This window comes from Notechis scutatus, chromosome 1 (genome assembly GCF_049901735.1).
Source record: "Notechis scutatus isolate UNSWTSFEM ecotype Mainland chromosome 1, rNotScu1.2, whole genome shotgun sequence".
Lineage (NCBI taxonomy): Eukaryota > Metazoa > Chordata > Lepidosauria > Squamata > Elapidae > Notechis > Notechis scutatus.
This window is the reverse complement of record NC_142009.1, coordinates 29,962,221-29,977,842: the sequence shown is the minus strand read 5'-3', so window position 1 is coordinate 29,977,842 and position 15,622 is coordinate 29,962,221. Positions and strand designations below refer to the sequence as shown.

Genomic DNA, 15,622 nt, shown 5'->3' with positions numbered 1-15,622 from the left:
GGTCACAGTTGTCTCAAAGGTGCTTTTTTCAAAAGGCAATTGGACTTTCTTGGTTTTTTTTCCTTGAAAATGTTTCACTTTTCATCCAAGAAACTTCTTCAGTTCGTCAATGAACTGAAGAAGCTTCTTGGATCAGAGGTGAAATGTTTTGAAGGAAAAATCCCCAAGAAAATCTAGTTCCGTTTGAAAAGCACTTTTGTGAAATACTTGCGATGTTATAATATGGCATGTCTCCTCTGGAAGTGAAACTCTGACTATAACTATAGTTGATTAAGTCACAAAGCTGCAGGAAGCAACTTCATAGTCTTGGGTCTTGGGTCTTGATCATCCCTTCAGACATCATGCTAAATCATGGCCTTAACTACAATGCAATGGGATACCTCAATTTAAGCAATGCACAGGCACTGAATGTATCCAGTGCAGACATTCTTCAATTATGTAAATCCACATCAAGTATGACATGAGTATAAGATGCTTAGAGTTGCTACAGGAAAAGAGTGGAACTGAGCAAAACATCTCAGGGAAGGACACTGCTGCGTTATTTTTTTTAAAATACATCAATACTTAACTGTTTAAATAAAATCAAACCTCTGGTTAAAATGTATTTCCTCCACTCATTGATCATAAATATCTATAAAAGCTGACAATGGCAAAATAGGATTTTTCCCCTTAACATACAAAAAATATCTTCATGCTGAGGTTTTTAAAAACAAAATGCTTACATCATCTGAAAATAAACAAAATTGCCCCCAATGCTTCATAAATACTGCTTTTATACATATATAACCATCTCCCTGTGCTTTTCAAGAACCATCTCCCAAAGTCTCATTTCATGACAAAATGAACTTTGAAATCTCTGCCAAGTTGTGACATGCCAGTTAATTCTCATGAATGAGGGCTTCATTTCTTTGGTCAATCCCACAACAATTTAGATCTATTGAGGAAGGGGATGCTTCAACCAAAAGACTAAGTCCTGCTCATAGTTTTCAACTTCATGCATTCATGTTGTTCATAGTAGAGTCTTGAAATGCTCACAGATTTGAATGGTATGCATATCCATGAAAGAGTAGAAAGACATAGGGAAAGTGCATCAATATAGGTAAGCAGATTATTAATGGTTTCATGGAGTATATTTTTAGAGTTCTCTTATCCATTCCTTCTTCTTCCCATGAATCATGAGAACTTATTGAAACCTAAGATAAAACTGTCTTAAATCTAAAACAGCACACACAATGCCTTTCAAAGCAGTAAATGGTGCATAAATGGGACAGATTATAAATAGCAATTTGCAGACATTTTATACCCCAGGAACCCTTTTTTCTTAGTTTGACTAAATGAGGATCTCCTGTGCCACAAAACTCCACTGAAGAAGAATCTTCAATATATCCCAAGGTATTCTGGATTCACATGGAGCAACAATCAAGTTTCACCATCGCCACAGATAAAATTAGAGTTACATAATGAAATTGCCGGATTTAACCTCTGGCACCTCCTTTTAAAAAGAGCAGAGAGTAGATCAGGGGAGAAACTCACTCTCTGGCTAATAGTTGCTGCCAAAAATATACTACCTTTACCATTCTAATATCCTATCATAAATAATAACTGGGGATGTGGGAAATCATTGTCAAATACAGTAAGTATAGGGCAATAAGCAGGGGAAGGCAGACAGTTTAGGCAAGTTGAACAAATGATCTGACCTGGAGTAACTTTCTAAGAATAAAGAGGAAGGAAAAAAATCAGGCAAAGTTAATAATTCCCATCTCTGATTGCTTTATTCATTTCTTAATGATCTGCCAGGAGAAATAATCAGCATAAGAAAACAATTTTTCTTGTTTGCACAGGTGTGTATTGCATTTTCAAGCAAACAGGTTAGAATTCTACGGCTGGAATTAATCGTCTAGATTTGAAAACGTCAGAGCCTCCTTCCAGCATAGAAGAAACCTGCAGCATGTTGCACTCTTTCTTGTAACTGGCAGGCACCATGAAACCTTTAGCTTGGGCAAAGTCTGAACAGTTAAAGCAAAATGCTCTATCCTTACTATTCAATTTAGTGGTAACCTCAGCTTTTGTTCTGCAACAAACATTATAAATCTTCCTAGATTCCCCTGATCACAGCAAGGGAAAAAATGATTAACAAATTCACATTCTAGACTATACTATATTTCTAGGGCATGCTTCAATGTGTAACTTAGTTTGGCTAAGAAAGAACTGAACTTTTAAGAGCCGAGACTGATCAATGGCTAAAATCTCAGTTTTTATACCCTAGCCGAAATTGGAAAATACAGCACTGTAGATCCAACTAAAACCCTTTCTTTTTAATTTCCTTGCACAGTAAACAAATGAAATGTTTATTACTTAGAGCCATCCAATCAAAATACTTTATGTTTGTATGTCTGCCAATCACAAATATAAATATTGCATGCTGCATGTGTAGAAATGCTCAAGTTGAAGTTCAAATCCTTTCTGAACCATTTTAAGCCATCTGTAAAATGGAAATATTTATGACAAACAAATATAGGACATTCACAAAACAAGCTTATCCCAAAATTTCATATTGAAAAAATAGTATAAATGTAACAACAAATATGAGTGAACAACTACTCTCTAGGCCGGGGCTGTCAAACTCCCGGCCCGCAGGCCAGCTGCATCATGTTCTGGCCATGCTCATGCCCAATTTAGCAAAGGAGAAAAAAGTCCCGATACGTCATGTGACACTGCCATGATGGTGTGAGTTTGACACCCCTGCTCTAGGCTGTCTGGAAAACACTTCCTATAACCTTTAATTACTGGCCCAGTGGCTGGGATACATCCATGCTGTTGGAATACTCTTTATAAAGCTAACAAAAAATCACTGTCATACGACCACATTTCTGTAAGCTTGGGAGGAACTTTCATGAAGCAAAATACAAACCACACCATCAGCATGAAAGAGCATGAAAAATAAAACCTATATTCCTCTTGTGGCTTCCTAGGTCAGCCTTCCCTAACTGATGCCCTTTGATGTATTAGACTAGAACTTTGATTATCACCAGCCAACAGGAAATCCTTAATTCAGCAGTAGTCTGCAAACGTAACAGAATTACTGACCCTCAAACTTTTGGCCACAGACAAAGAAAAAATAGTTGATGTTGTACTTACACCACTGGAAAGGTTCTCAGCATAATTTACATGGGGAGAGGAAGGTCAGAAAGCCTCTTGGAGGTCTTCAGTATTTGCTATCATTCTGAAACAAATAAGAAGGACACTTAGTTTTTACATAATTTCTTAGAAGTTATTTTTCATATTATTGCACACAGCTGAACAGACACCTCACAAACAAACAATGATTATTTCATTTTCTACCAAACTCCCATAAAGTCAGAATCTGTCTTAAAATAGACAGGACTCTGATGGGTAGGAGGGTCTTTTTGAAATATTTTAGTGTCTCACAGCGCAAATGCATCTGGACTTGATGGGTTGCAAAGCTACAATTATTGAATAAAAAACAGAACTAAAATACCAGTTTCTCAGAAAGATGTATAGCTTTAAAATGACAAATGAACATAAGCTGACAACATGACTTGAGGTGCATGAAACTATATCATTTTAAATTTGTTTTGCATCACTTAGAGAAACCAGACATATCACACTTCAAAACTGTTAATGCTTTATTTGACTATGTGCTATTTTAGGAACCCACAGGTACTGATCACTGAAAAATCCAGAGAAATCTACAAGAGTGATTAAAATAAGGCAGAAATAACATATCACAAGCAAAGAAAGGGAATATTGGGCATATCAAATCCAGAGGGAAAATATTCTCCAATATTTGCAAGAAAAATGGCAAAAAAGAGGGAGACTTTTTTTCAAATCACTTAACTTAATAAGAAACATGAATAAAATTTGTAATAAACATTCTGCAAAGGTATCTAAATTTAAAGGGACATTAAACAGACACAACAGCTTTCTACCCTGACTTTGACTAGACTTGAATATTTTTTTCAAGAAGTAGCTCATGGCTGGAGTTTTTTTTTATTTCTAGAGCAACTTTATGGATCTCACATTGTTTGTTTTGCTTTAAAAAATAATTCACAAACATCAGAAAAAGTCTCTCAGCTTGATCAAGCCATAGAATTCACAAACATCTCTGATAAATTAGGCCAAGGCCATCTAGTTCAGTGTTGACGTTGTTATCCATTCAGTCGTGTCCAACTCTTAGCAATTCTATGGGGCAGGTCTTTCCATATGTTCCGATCTTGCATTGCTTCTTTGAGTTTTTCTATGTTCTGGCTGGCATCACCTTTGATACCACTGTGTTATTTGGTTGCCTGGTTTCCTGTTACTGCTAAGTCTCCCCAACATAAGTGCTTTCTCCAGTGAATTCCCCCACATGACATGGCCAAAATAACTTGAGGTGCAGTTTGGTGATTTTGCCTTCCAGTGATATGTCTGGTGTTATGCGCCCTAGTACTTGCTTGTTGATCATCTAGTTCAGTATTCTGTGCCAACTAGTGGCTCTCGAGATACTTATGAAAAGTTCAAAAACCCAGATTAGAAGGGCATGCATTTCTATAGAAAGAAAAGTTGTTGGTACTAATAACACACATTCTTGGTAATCTGTCCATTTATAAAACTGGAAGATGTGCATCCATTATATTCAACAGCCACATTTGTAAGGGTTGTTTCTTACATTATCTGCCATATTAACCATGTAAATTCCCTTATGCAGTAGCTGAGCCTTGCTGCATGTCATGCAGTGATTGCAAACATTCTAATAAGTGAAGAAGAAGTTGCAAACTCAGGTTTAAAAACAGTACAGCACCTTTAAAATGTGAAAATCAAATCTCAGTTGGGGAAAACATAAGACCTAAGAATGTAGACAGGGTCCTCTTTCCTGCCAGCAGCCCAAAGACTAAAAACAGAGTCCAAACATTCGTAGTGACTTCCAAACTTAATGGTGAATTGAAGAATCAATTTTCACTATATTATTTGATTTCAAAAGAATCCAGTAGCTGAATACAGGCAGTATGTTTTTTGGATATCCCTCCCTATCATGGCATTTCAAAACCATAAGGCCTCAACCCTTCAGTCTCACAAACAGAATCTAAGTTTGTCTTCCTAGCATTAACCAGGCAGAACAGCAAGTATCATTAATCTGTATGACTAATGCAGAGGTTAAACCTGACAAACCTTTGTCCTGTCTGCATTATTCATTAATGAAATTAACTTGTTAAAGTGTGGGGGCTGCGGAAGAAAGGGAGAAGCAGAGACTGAAAGAGGAAGTCAGCCTTCCTTCCCTCTCTGATGCAAAGATAGTATGCAAAAGAGTGGAGGAGAAAAGAGGGAGGAATTCCGTATTAGTATGAAAATCGTGGCAGCAATTGTAGGATGGAATGAACAATCCAATCCTCAGCTTAAAAGCTGCTCTAAAAGGCAGCTCAAATTTACAATGGATGAGCCTTCATAGCAATCTGTTTTTCCGATATTAAAAATCTCATTTTCTCAATGCCAAGGACAAGTGGAAGCGTGAGGCACTGGAGTATCAACTCGGCATTTGTCTCATTTGACATTAAATCATTCTCATTTTCAACTTGCATTTTCTAATATCTCCTTGGGAGCCACTTCAGTTTTGTTCGTTTCTCTTTGACTGCAATTAAGATATTGGAGTACCGTGTTTCCACCTTTGCTTCCACCTTCTACACTTTCTCTCAGAATGCTTTATTTTTTCTTTTGGGGGGGCTTTAACCAGTTTCTGAGCAATTAGAAGACCAACCAAATGCAGTCTTCCCACTAAGATTCACCAGCCAGAAACATTAATTCACCTTAAACTATAATGGAGGAATGTAGTACGTATGGAAGTATCAGCTTATATTCATTAAGATTCAAAAGACAGTTTCACGACATAGACACTAAAAAGCATTTCTTATTCTAAAGAAGTTACAGTACTCCCATCTTTTGTCATAGCAAGACTGTGGCTCTGAAATCACTTATTAGATATTAATACATATCCTCCAGCTCAGGATCCCAAATTTCAAATGATGAGCTTTTGGAGAATGGGGATCTGTCCTCCAAAATTTTGCAATAGCATTACGTACTCCAACTGTTATTGTGTAACAATACAACATATAGTCAGAACATCCTCCCACCAAAGATTTCACATAGCAGTCATCCTACTTTTTTGCTATATTTTAGTGCCACTTTCATGAGTGTGTGAATTAGTTCAAAGACAGATACCACAAATGCCCACATTTATTAAGAACACAGTATGAAGGGTTTTTTTAAATAAAAAAATACAAGTTTCTAGTCCTTAATATACACAGAAGAAGTTGGAAATGACTGAGAGAGACCAAACAGCATTTCCAGAGCAGAAGGAAGGAATCAACAGGATCCAGAGCACCTGATGCAGAATTATGTTTTAAAAAAGAAAAGCAAATTGTTTATATTTCATCTACTGTTTCAGTAACAGTCATAATTTTAAATGTATATCTTTATAGGCATATACTTTTATCTCATAACTACCAAAGAGTCTAAAAACAAAGATGAAATCCAAATATAAGCATGCTAGTTCTACATGCAAACCCCTTTCTTTGATTTCTCTTTTCAATTTTTAAAACTTTGAAGGAAAGCTCCAGTTTCCAACTACCAGCCTCATTTCTTTCTAGAAAGCTTTTGGACCAAATGATATACCTAGGAAAGCAAAACAAAGTGGCAGGCAGGGCAGTTGGAACTGCTATCCATTGCCTTCAGGAAACGACATTGTTATTATTTATTAATCAGGGGGCTCAGTTGAAAAGTCAAGAGAGTGAACGGAGGGATCAAAGTTCTGTCCATGATATGCACATTAAAAATGGGTGGAGCTTCAATGGCACCATTGGGTTGCCAACTTGACTTTTTGACCACACCCAGTGAATGCCACTGTTATTACTATAATAATAGTAACAACATAAAACAGAAGCTGGAAAAAGACAAAATTGATATTTTACGATTTGGGGAGAATATTGCCAGGGTTCTTGGCAGATGTTACTTTTTGCTGTTTGTGTGTGTTTTAGGAGCTGAGCTAAGTGGGCTTCTTGAGTTTATGTTGGCTTGGGTTTTTAAAAATTAGTGGAATATTTAACTGCACACTGTTGTTTTCCTTCTATGAAATATATCAAATTCATATTTTGACACAGAGGAGTCCATCTCCAACTACTACTTTCTTGCTTGTCTTTGTGACTGCAGCAGCCACTCAATGGTGGTTAGCAAAATCAGAACTTAATCAACTGAGATAAACACTCAGGGATTCTATACTTTTAATTTCCCACATTTCCTGCATCAGCTTTTCTATCCAGATGACAATACTGGTTGCACCATGAAAAGACTACAACCTTGGTAGATACAGGATGACAAATGATGCCTTTTGCCACCTTAGACTACTGGATCCAGGGCTGTCTTAACGCATGGGCCTGATGGGGACTTGCCTGTGGGCCCCACAAGCATAGTGGCCCCATATTAATCTGTGTATGTTAACCCTTCAATGCACCTTGTATCATATAAATACAGCAACATATTTATTATATTTTACTGCATTTTTATTTTATTATTAATACTAAAATGCAAATATATGTTTAATTTTATCGACCATTTACATTTTCATTCCTGTGAGTAGTTGTCGTAGGGACCACAGTACACTGCTTTGCCCGGGGCCCATAATGCTGTTAAGATGGCCCTGACTAGATCATAGAGTTGAAGTACCATTACTTTCTCCACTTAGCTTCCCATAGTCTTTTATAACTAAAGATGCTGGGAATGTACTTAAGAGCTTCACCAGACAAAGCATGTGCTCTGGCATTGAAGTGTGGTCCCTCCCAGGGCAAGAACTACCTTCCAAAGCAGTAGAGCAAAAGCTTCTCAGCCAAGGAAAAACAATCCCTTAAGTGGCTATTGATGCTTGCTCTGCAAGGCAGCAGGAAATCTAAGATACTAATAAGGCCTCTAAATGGCTATACTAAGTGCTGGAAGGTTGGCTTCCTCCTTCAGGTTCTCTGCTCAGTTTTGGACTTTGGCTTAGAAGACATATGCATGACTTTTCCCTCCTCTATTTAGATACCGCACTGGCACATTTTCAAGTGAGGTAACAAAATATTGAAAGCTTCATTGCAGCATGAGTTTCCAGTTCTTTTACTTGTTGATTACTACTACTCTGTTCAAAACTGTTTCTCTCCCCCCCCCCCCCCATTTGAGCCAAATGTTTACTGGTATCACCTCAAAGCCCAATTATTGTTAAGGAATAAGGCCCATCAGGCAATTAACATTCATCAATCATCACTGAAGTTCTGTGGTATGCTGAAATGAAAGAAATGAACTGTTTAAATCTCGACTCTGTTATGAGTTCTTTAAGAAATTATTGGCCAGTTTCTCTTTCTCTCCTTTTCTAGGGCAGCTGCCTTTATAATGACATCAATCAACATTTATTAACAATTAATCAATGGAACAACTTGCCTCCTCGAGTTATGAGTGTTCCTTTACTGGAAGGTTTTCAAAAATAGATTGGACAATCATTTGTCTAGAATGGTATAAGGCAGTGATGGCTAATGTTTTGGTGCTCCTGTGCCAAAAATTGCGCGCATGTTACCACGCACGCACTCGCATGCCAGCACCCAGAATGCAATACACCCCCCCATGCCCCCTGCACATGCATGCGCAATCCCCCCACACCACTCCCTCACCTGCACTGTGCCTCACAGCTGATTTTTCAGCTGGTTTGAGGCCTTTTTCAGCCTCCCAGAGGCTTGGAAAAAGCCTCTGCAAGGTTTTTCAGGATGAATAATACGTCCATTTCATCACTTCCAATATTACAGGAAGTGACAAAATGGGCCTATTCATCCTGAAAAGCCCTGCAGAGGCTTTTTCCAAGCCTGTGGGAGACTGAAAAAGGCCTGAAACCAGCAGAAAAATCAGCTGTAAGGCACGCACATGCGCAGTGAGGTAAGTTTGCCTGCGGCTCACGTGCCAGCACAAATGGCTCTGCATGCCACTTGTGGCACGCGTGCCATAGGTTTGCCATTAAGGGTATAAGGTGCCCTGCCTTGAGCAGGGCGTTGGACTACAAAACCTCTGAGCTCCCTTCTATGATCATGTCCTATGTTTGTTAGTCAAAAAATAAAATTATTTAAAAATATAAAAAACATGTCTGAAGCTTTGTACGGTCTCAGTGTTTTCATGAAAGATTACATGAGATTTCAAGCATGACAGAATCCCATGTAACTCATGCAAGAGTTGAACAATGTTTAATTTTTTTAAAATATATCGTGGGTGCTTACCTCCTGGAAATATTGCCAATTCCTGGCATATGAGGTTATTGGAAAGATGGGTATTGTAGACCAAAAAATTAAAATTAAAATGCCTACAGCCATTCTTATTTTTCCAATCAGGTATATTCCAGATATATTGATCACAGTTCCTAGATAAAATGGATATGGGCAAAGCCAGCTGAGAATTTGTAGAGTTGTAATTGCAGGAATGTTCCAATCTCGGATGGCAAACCTCAGATAAAGAATGTTTCCAAGCAAATACAACTCAGGTAAACAAAGTCACTAATCTAAAGGAGGATTAGAGAGAGGAAGTAAACATATGTTAGACTTTAACTAGAGATAATTAATTGTATGGATTACTGTGCTAAACAGTAACGAAAGTTAAGCAGTAACCAAAGTTAACCAGTGATGGAGGATAACTAAAAATGTGTATAAATGCAAGACTAGACTCCAATAAAGATCATCATGATTCAGTTGTTCATGATCAAACAACTCGACTGCCTCGTCATTACAACAAGAATTAAGGCAATTATTACCAAACTCAAATGGAATTCTTTCTTTTGTTTTTAAATACTTGATTAACACAATCAGGACAGAGATTATGGTTGAAGGTAGCAAGATCTAATAACTTAGAGCCCAGGCTTCAACCCTGGTTCACTTTTAGGCAGAGCAAGTTAATCATGATCCAGCTTAGAAAGCATTTTCAATGGGGCCTTCGAATAACAATACTGTTATTGTTACCCATTTGCTGTCCAACGCAGGGCTTACCAGAGCTGATTCTTGAAAATCACCTACCACTTTAATTCTCCTGCAGTGCTTCATAGCCATATTAAATCAAGTCCTTTGGAGCTTGGTGGGAAAATCAATAGGGCAGGCACCATAAATCCAAATCAAGTGGGCAGACCAAAAAGGAGGAACAGCAGAAATTGTGGGTTTTGCTGGGATGCCTGACAGCTGCATAAGATACTAGATGTTGCACTGTTTGTAAAGTAGCAAGCTCTTAGTTGCTGAGACCAGGGAAGAAAATAAGTGTACAGGTAATCCTCACTGAGCAATTGCTTAAAGATAACTGTTTGAAGTAACAGCATTTAAAAAAAAAAAAAAAAAACTAACAGCGGACCAGTAATTGAATTTATTACCTTTGCAGCATCTCCTTCTTATTTTCTTTGTTTATTTAGCCTACATCAAGATGTCCTCAAAGAGAAAGAACCAAAGCCAAGAAGCAAAGGAAAAATGTAAGCATAGTCACAGCCATATAATTTTATCTTAGCTTAACAACTGAGTTGCTGATTCCTAAACGAAGACTATCTGTACTCATATTTACAAACAGGCAAAGTACAGTACAAAGGTTAACCCATCTTATGTGTTTACAAGCAAATCTTTTAGTTGCAATTTAATTAAAATGTGGCAAGTCCAGCAGCAGAAATAGAAAATTGCTTTGGGAATCAGCTCTGGTCTATGAGCTATCATTTAACAACTCCTAATGCAGGCTATGTAAGGGTCACCCAACATATATCTCTGTCTCCTAAAAACAGCACACAGACCTTTTTTGAAAAGAACTGATGCAAAAAAAAAAAAAAAACAGTTAAAGTACAGACAATTCCTCCCTAACCTTACATAACTTGGTCCTTTATCCTAACTAAAATTTAACACTGGATTATTTTGGAAGGGAGCTGCAGAATGCATTTCAACAGGGGCAGGCTAATAAAAGCACAAATATGGCAGTACTTCGAAATGCATAATTTAACAAGAGGACAGCCTGCCTGGATTCATAAAAAGTGAAGGTCATGGCTGACAAATCTGCTTGAAATCTGGTTTTATTATATGATCAAGTAGTTAGATTAGATGAGAATGAAATGGCAGACATACATTATTGGGGTCGTTGGAAAGAAAGCATTTGTTTTGGAACCTTAGGTTGATTTACAAAGTCATAAAAAAACCATCATGGAGTTGGGGGGGTGGGTAGGAATAAATGGATTAAATGACACTAGCCAAGGGGGAAGGAGGTGACGTCAGGGAGCGGAAACAGTTTGGAATGTGAAGGGAGGAGGAAAAAGGTCAGCTTGCCATTTTGTTTACCTTGTTACATTATAAAGGACTCCAAAGAGAATAAAAATATCTATTGGCTGTTGGCTGTACAAAGGCAGCAAGGGCTTGGGACTTCATATCAGGTACAGGAAGGAAACTGTAAAGGAAAGACGGTTGTAAACTTAGAAACAATGTTGGTTTCCTGTAAACCAGGAAGGGCCTAAATGTAGAATTAAAAAATACTCTGTGTAGTGAATATAATTGGATAAACCTAGATGGGTTAACTACCATGTCCACAACCGGCTGGAAAGTTACGCATCAACAGCAGGTGACTTGACTGGAAGAGACAGACTGGAAAGCTGGCTTTGTGGCTGAAGACATAGCAATGCTTCTTCAAGGACCAGTTGGTTCCTTCTCTTCCTAGAAGTTTCCTCCACCCACCCACCCACCCAGAAAATTTACGATTAGGCTTTAAAGTGAGTCCCATTTATCTTTTAAAGCAAAGAGCGGCAGAGCTTATTACTGATCAGTTGCTGACTGGAGAGGGAAAAAAAGAGTTGCCTCCATGCCTGGCCTAAAAAGAAGGAATGGGACCTAGAAAAGCCTGAGGACCTGAGAACCACAAAATGTCCACAGGTTGATGGTTCTCAGTGCCTGATCAAGAAGATGCTCAATGGTGAAGCCAACGATTTTGAAGACACTGGTTGAAATCCTCCGACATGAACCTTAACGCACTCTACACACACACACACACACACACACACACACACACGCACGCACACACGATAAATGTAGCCTGACGTAAGAACACTACATTATTTCCCATCCAGTAACGTTCACAAATTTTATTCTCAAAGCTAAGCTTCATTTTTTTCAGATTAAATAACAAACAGCTGAATCACTCTTGAATGACTCTTTTCAAATTATGAATATTGCACGTGCAGCCTTGGTATACTAAAACAGGTTATGGTTTTCTGATAATTACTTTGGGTTGCCAATACCTATATTTTATTTAGTTTTATTTCAGAGCAGCAGGCCAAACTCTTGCAGTAATCTCTATTAATATATATAATAATATATGGTATTAAAAGACTGCTTGCAGACAGCACTTTTTCACAGTAACTCAGACGGTGCCAAAACTCTGGCTTATTGTTAAATGCCAATACAGCCAATAAAGTCAATGAAAAAAAATGTGAAAAAGTCTGTCTTCATCACTTCCTTTTTCATAGGTCAGGAAATATTTACAGATTTACAGAATTGTTGAGAGGACAAAAAACAGGGTCATTATAATTAGAATGTTCGTATCAAGTAATCTTCACCACTGTATTCAGCATAAAAGGATCAAGAATAATCAATTGTACTAAATGCATATGCTCTTAACTGCCTGGTTAATATTAATAGCTTAATTGCTACTAGCCAGAATAAAAAGTCACAGTCCTATTTAAAGAATAAAATAATGCAGCTACCTTTCTTTAAGCAACCTCTGACATGGCAATTTTATAGATGGTGGCAACAAAGTCAGTGGGTACAACTTGTGAACCAACAGCGGACAAATTTTACTGCCCTATAAACAATTTTATATGAATCAGTGGGATGGAGTTCCTTATAAACTGGCAATACACTAAGACATGGAACCTCTCTTAATAATTGATTCCACTGTTGAAATGTTTTACTATATTCATTTTTTCTTACAACATTTCACTGATACTCTTTGGGCTTGTCCCAGTTTGTCCAAGTCCTTTTCAAAATAGGTGGTCATAATATAAAAAGTGGGGAAAACTTTGGAAAAATGTCTACAGTAGCTTTTCGTTTTAAAACACTTCCTTGGATCGGTTTCAAATATTTGTATGTAGAACATACTCAAAAATATATGCTTTATATCCTTTGCCCCTTTCTAAAATATTAGTGGAGATGGACTTCCATATGGACAGTCTTCACTACCAGAAGCCCTCCAGATGTTAACTTCAAAGAACATGTCCATAATGGATTATGAGACCTGAAATCCAATACACTAAGCAGATACAAGATTAGAAAAATCAATGCTAATAGGGGTAGTATGAACATTGTTATTGAATGCATACACTTGGGCCTAGCAAACAGAGGTTTTGCCAAGTGCCAGTAGAGGTGACTGCAGAAGGAAAAGATATATCTTCCACACAATAAAAGTTGACATCCATTCTCATGAGCGAATCAAAGCATAAACATGGTAAAGCATTTTAAAACAAGCGGTGAAAAGTACATTCAGAGAAGATCACTAGAGTTCAATCTTGGAAAATAGTTAACTAGTTAATGAAATAGCTAACTTTCACCTTAAAAATCAGTATTTTAAAACTCTTTACAGTATAACCAGATTAGCAAACTGGAAAGCTTTCTCAAGAGCATTTTTTTTTTTTTACAAAGCCACTTTAGAATTCTACAGAGGGTAACATGTTTTTTATCAAAACGAACTTGTACAGGTAGTCTTTGACTCATGACCACAATTGAGCCCCAAATTTATGTTGTTAAGTGAGTTTTGTCCTCTTTTACAACCTTTCCTGCCTCAGTTGTTAAGGGAACCACCGCAGTTGATATGTTAGTAACCCGGTTGTTAAGTGAATCTGGCTTCTCCATTGACTTTGTTGCCAGAAGGTCACAAATGGGGATCACATGACCTTGGGACACAGCAATGGTCATAAGTATGAATTAGTTGCCAAGCATCTGAATTTTGATCGCATGACCATGGGGATGCTGGAAAAGTTGTAACTGTGAAAAACAGTCCTGAGTCATTTTTTTCAGTGCCGTTGAACTTTGAACAATTACTAAATGAACTGTTGTAAGTCGAGGACTATCAGTAGTTTGCCTTCATGTGAAATAAGGTTATTTAAAAAGTTCTTTACTTTAAATAATGTAATTAGACTATTTTATTAATTTAGTCATATTCCATCTTTGTTATTACTTTTATAAATAACTCAAGGTGGCAAACATACCTAATATTTCTAATATATCGTGCATTAAAGATATAGTATATTGAATTACAAAATGATATAACAACTTTTCTACATTGTTTGTTTTCTTCACATTGGTATCAAGCAGACTGTTTTGCGATGCATGTTTTAGTATATTACATTTCCATTTAAAAAGGGTATTTTTAGTTCATGTCAGCCTCTTTTGTGCACTTGCAGGAATCAACAAGGCATCCCATTGGTACAGGAGAAAAAGCCAGCAAGTAAGAGAAAAGACTAATCCCAGGACAAACAGAAGCCATTTCTGTTGCTAAATGTATAGGCCCCCAAAGATGTAGCAGTAAATGAGCTATTCTTAATTTGCATGTTAATAAGCCTACCATAAATTTATGCTAGTAGGAATTTGTGCTAAAAATAACTTCAAAATTCTGGACTTGTTGAAAGCAGCACTAAGTCTCCTGAAATAACAATAATCATTTCACATTACATCACACATGTCACGCCATTTTGTTGAAACAAATGCAGTTTGAAGAAATGTATCTTAAAAATCATTTTCTTTGCCTATGATAAAAGTGCATAGCTGAGTTAATCTTCCTGTCCTCCTAGACACAAATATATGTACATTTTTTACAAATATCATGCATCTTCTCTATGCAGTCCAATCAACAAAGATCCCACTCCAAACTGCCATATAGCTCACTGCCATCCTGCAAAGCCCTGCAATTCACTGATTTTCAAAGCACTTTAATTATTCTAAATTCGTATGTATGTATGTATGTATGTATGTATGTATGTATGTATGTGTATATGTGTAGATAGATAGATAGATAGATAGATAGATAGATAGATAGATAGATAGATAGATAGATAGATAGATAGATAGATAGATGTTTTCTGAGGTTTTTGCGGGTATTTGTATGTGGATCTTTGGTTATTCGGGTTTTCTCCTGCGTAAAATTGGAAGTATCTAGGCGACGTTTCGTTGAAGTCTCATTCATCATCTTCTGGCTTGTGTCTTCGGCTTTGTGCTTCTCCGTGAACACAAAATGCAGTAAAAAAGCTGGAACACACTTCCTCACTAGTCCAACACATGAAAGCAACAGGTCATAGCATCGACTTCAATGGCACCAAAACCCTAGCCACTATAGAAAACCACAGCCACAGAATTATCAGAGAAGCCATAGAGATTGAAAAAAGACCTGAAAGCATGAATAGAAGAGATGATTCTACCAGACTGTCAATTATTTGGAAGCCTGCACTCACAAACAAAAAAAATCTCCACACCACAAGCCAGCCAAACACCTGGGCACAAACAGATCCCCCCTGATACCTCCAGCTCAAACACACCCCAACCAGGCACCCAGATGAAACCTAGCTTCC

The 15,622-nt window shown here is 37.4% G+C and overlaps 1 protein-coding gene across 8 annotated transcripts in view; it reads right to left on the bottom strand.

The window, feature by feature from the left end:
- HMBOX1 (homeobox containing 1) overlaps positions 1-15,622 on the bottom strand; it is a 125,767-nt gene that overhangs the window by 54,941 nt on the left and 55,204 nt on the right. For all 8 annotated transcript variants that reach the window (XM_087960279.1, XM_087960269.1, XM_026671500.2 and 5 more), the window contains exon 2: positions 3,139-3,223. In XM_087960279.1, coding sequence (XP_087816405.1) covers positions 3,139-3,161 — 23 coding nt within the window. In that variant the 5' untranslated portion in view covers positions 3,162-3,223. The remainder of the gene's footprint in view (positions 1-3,138; positions 3,224-15,622) is intronic.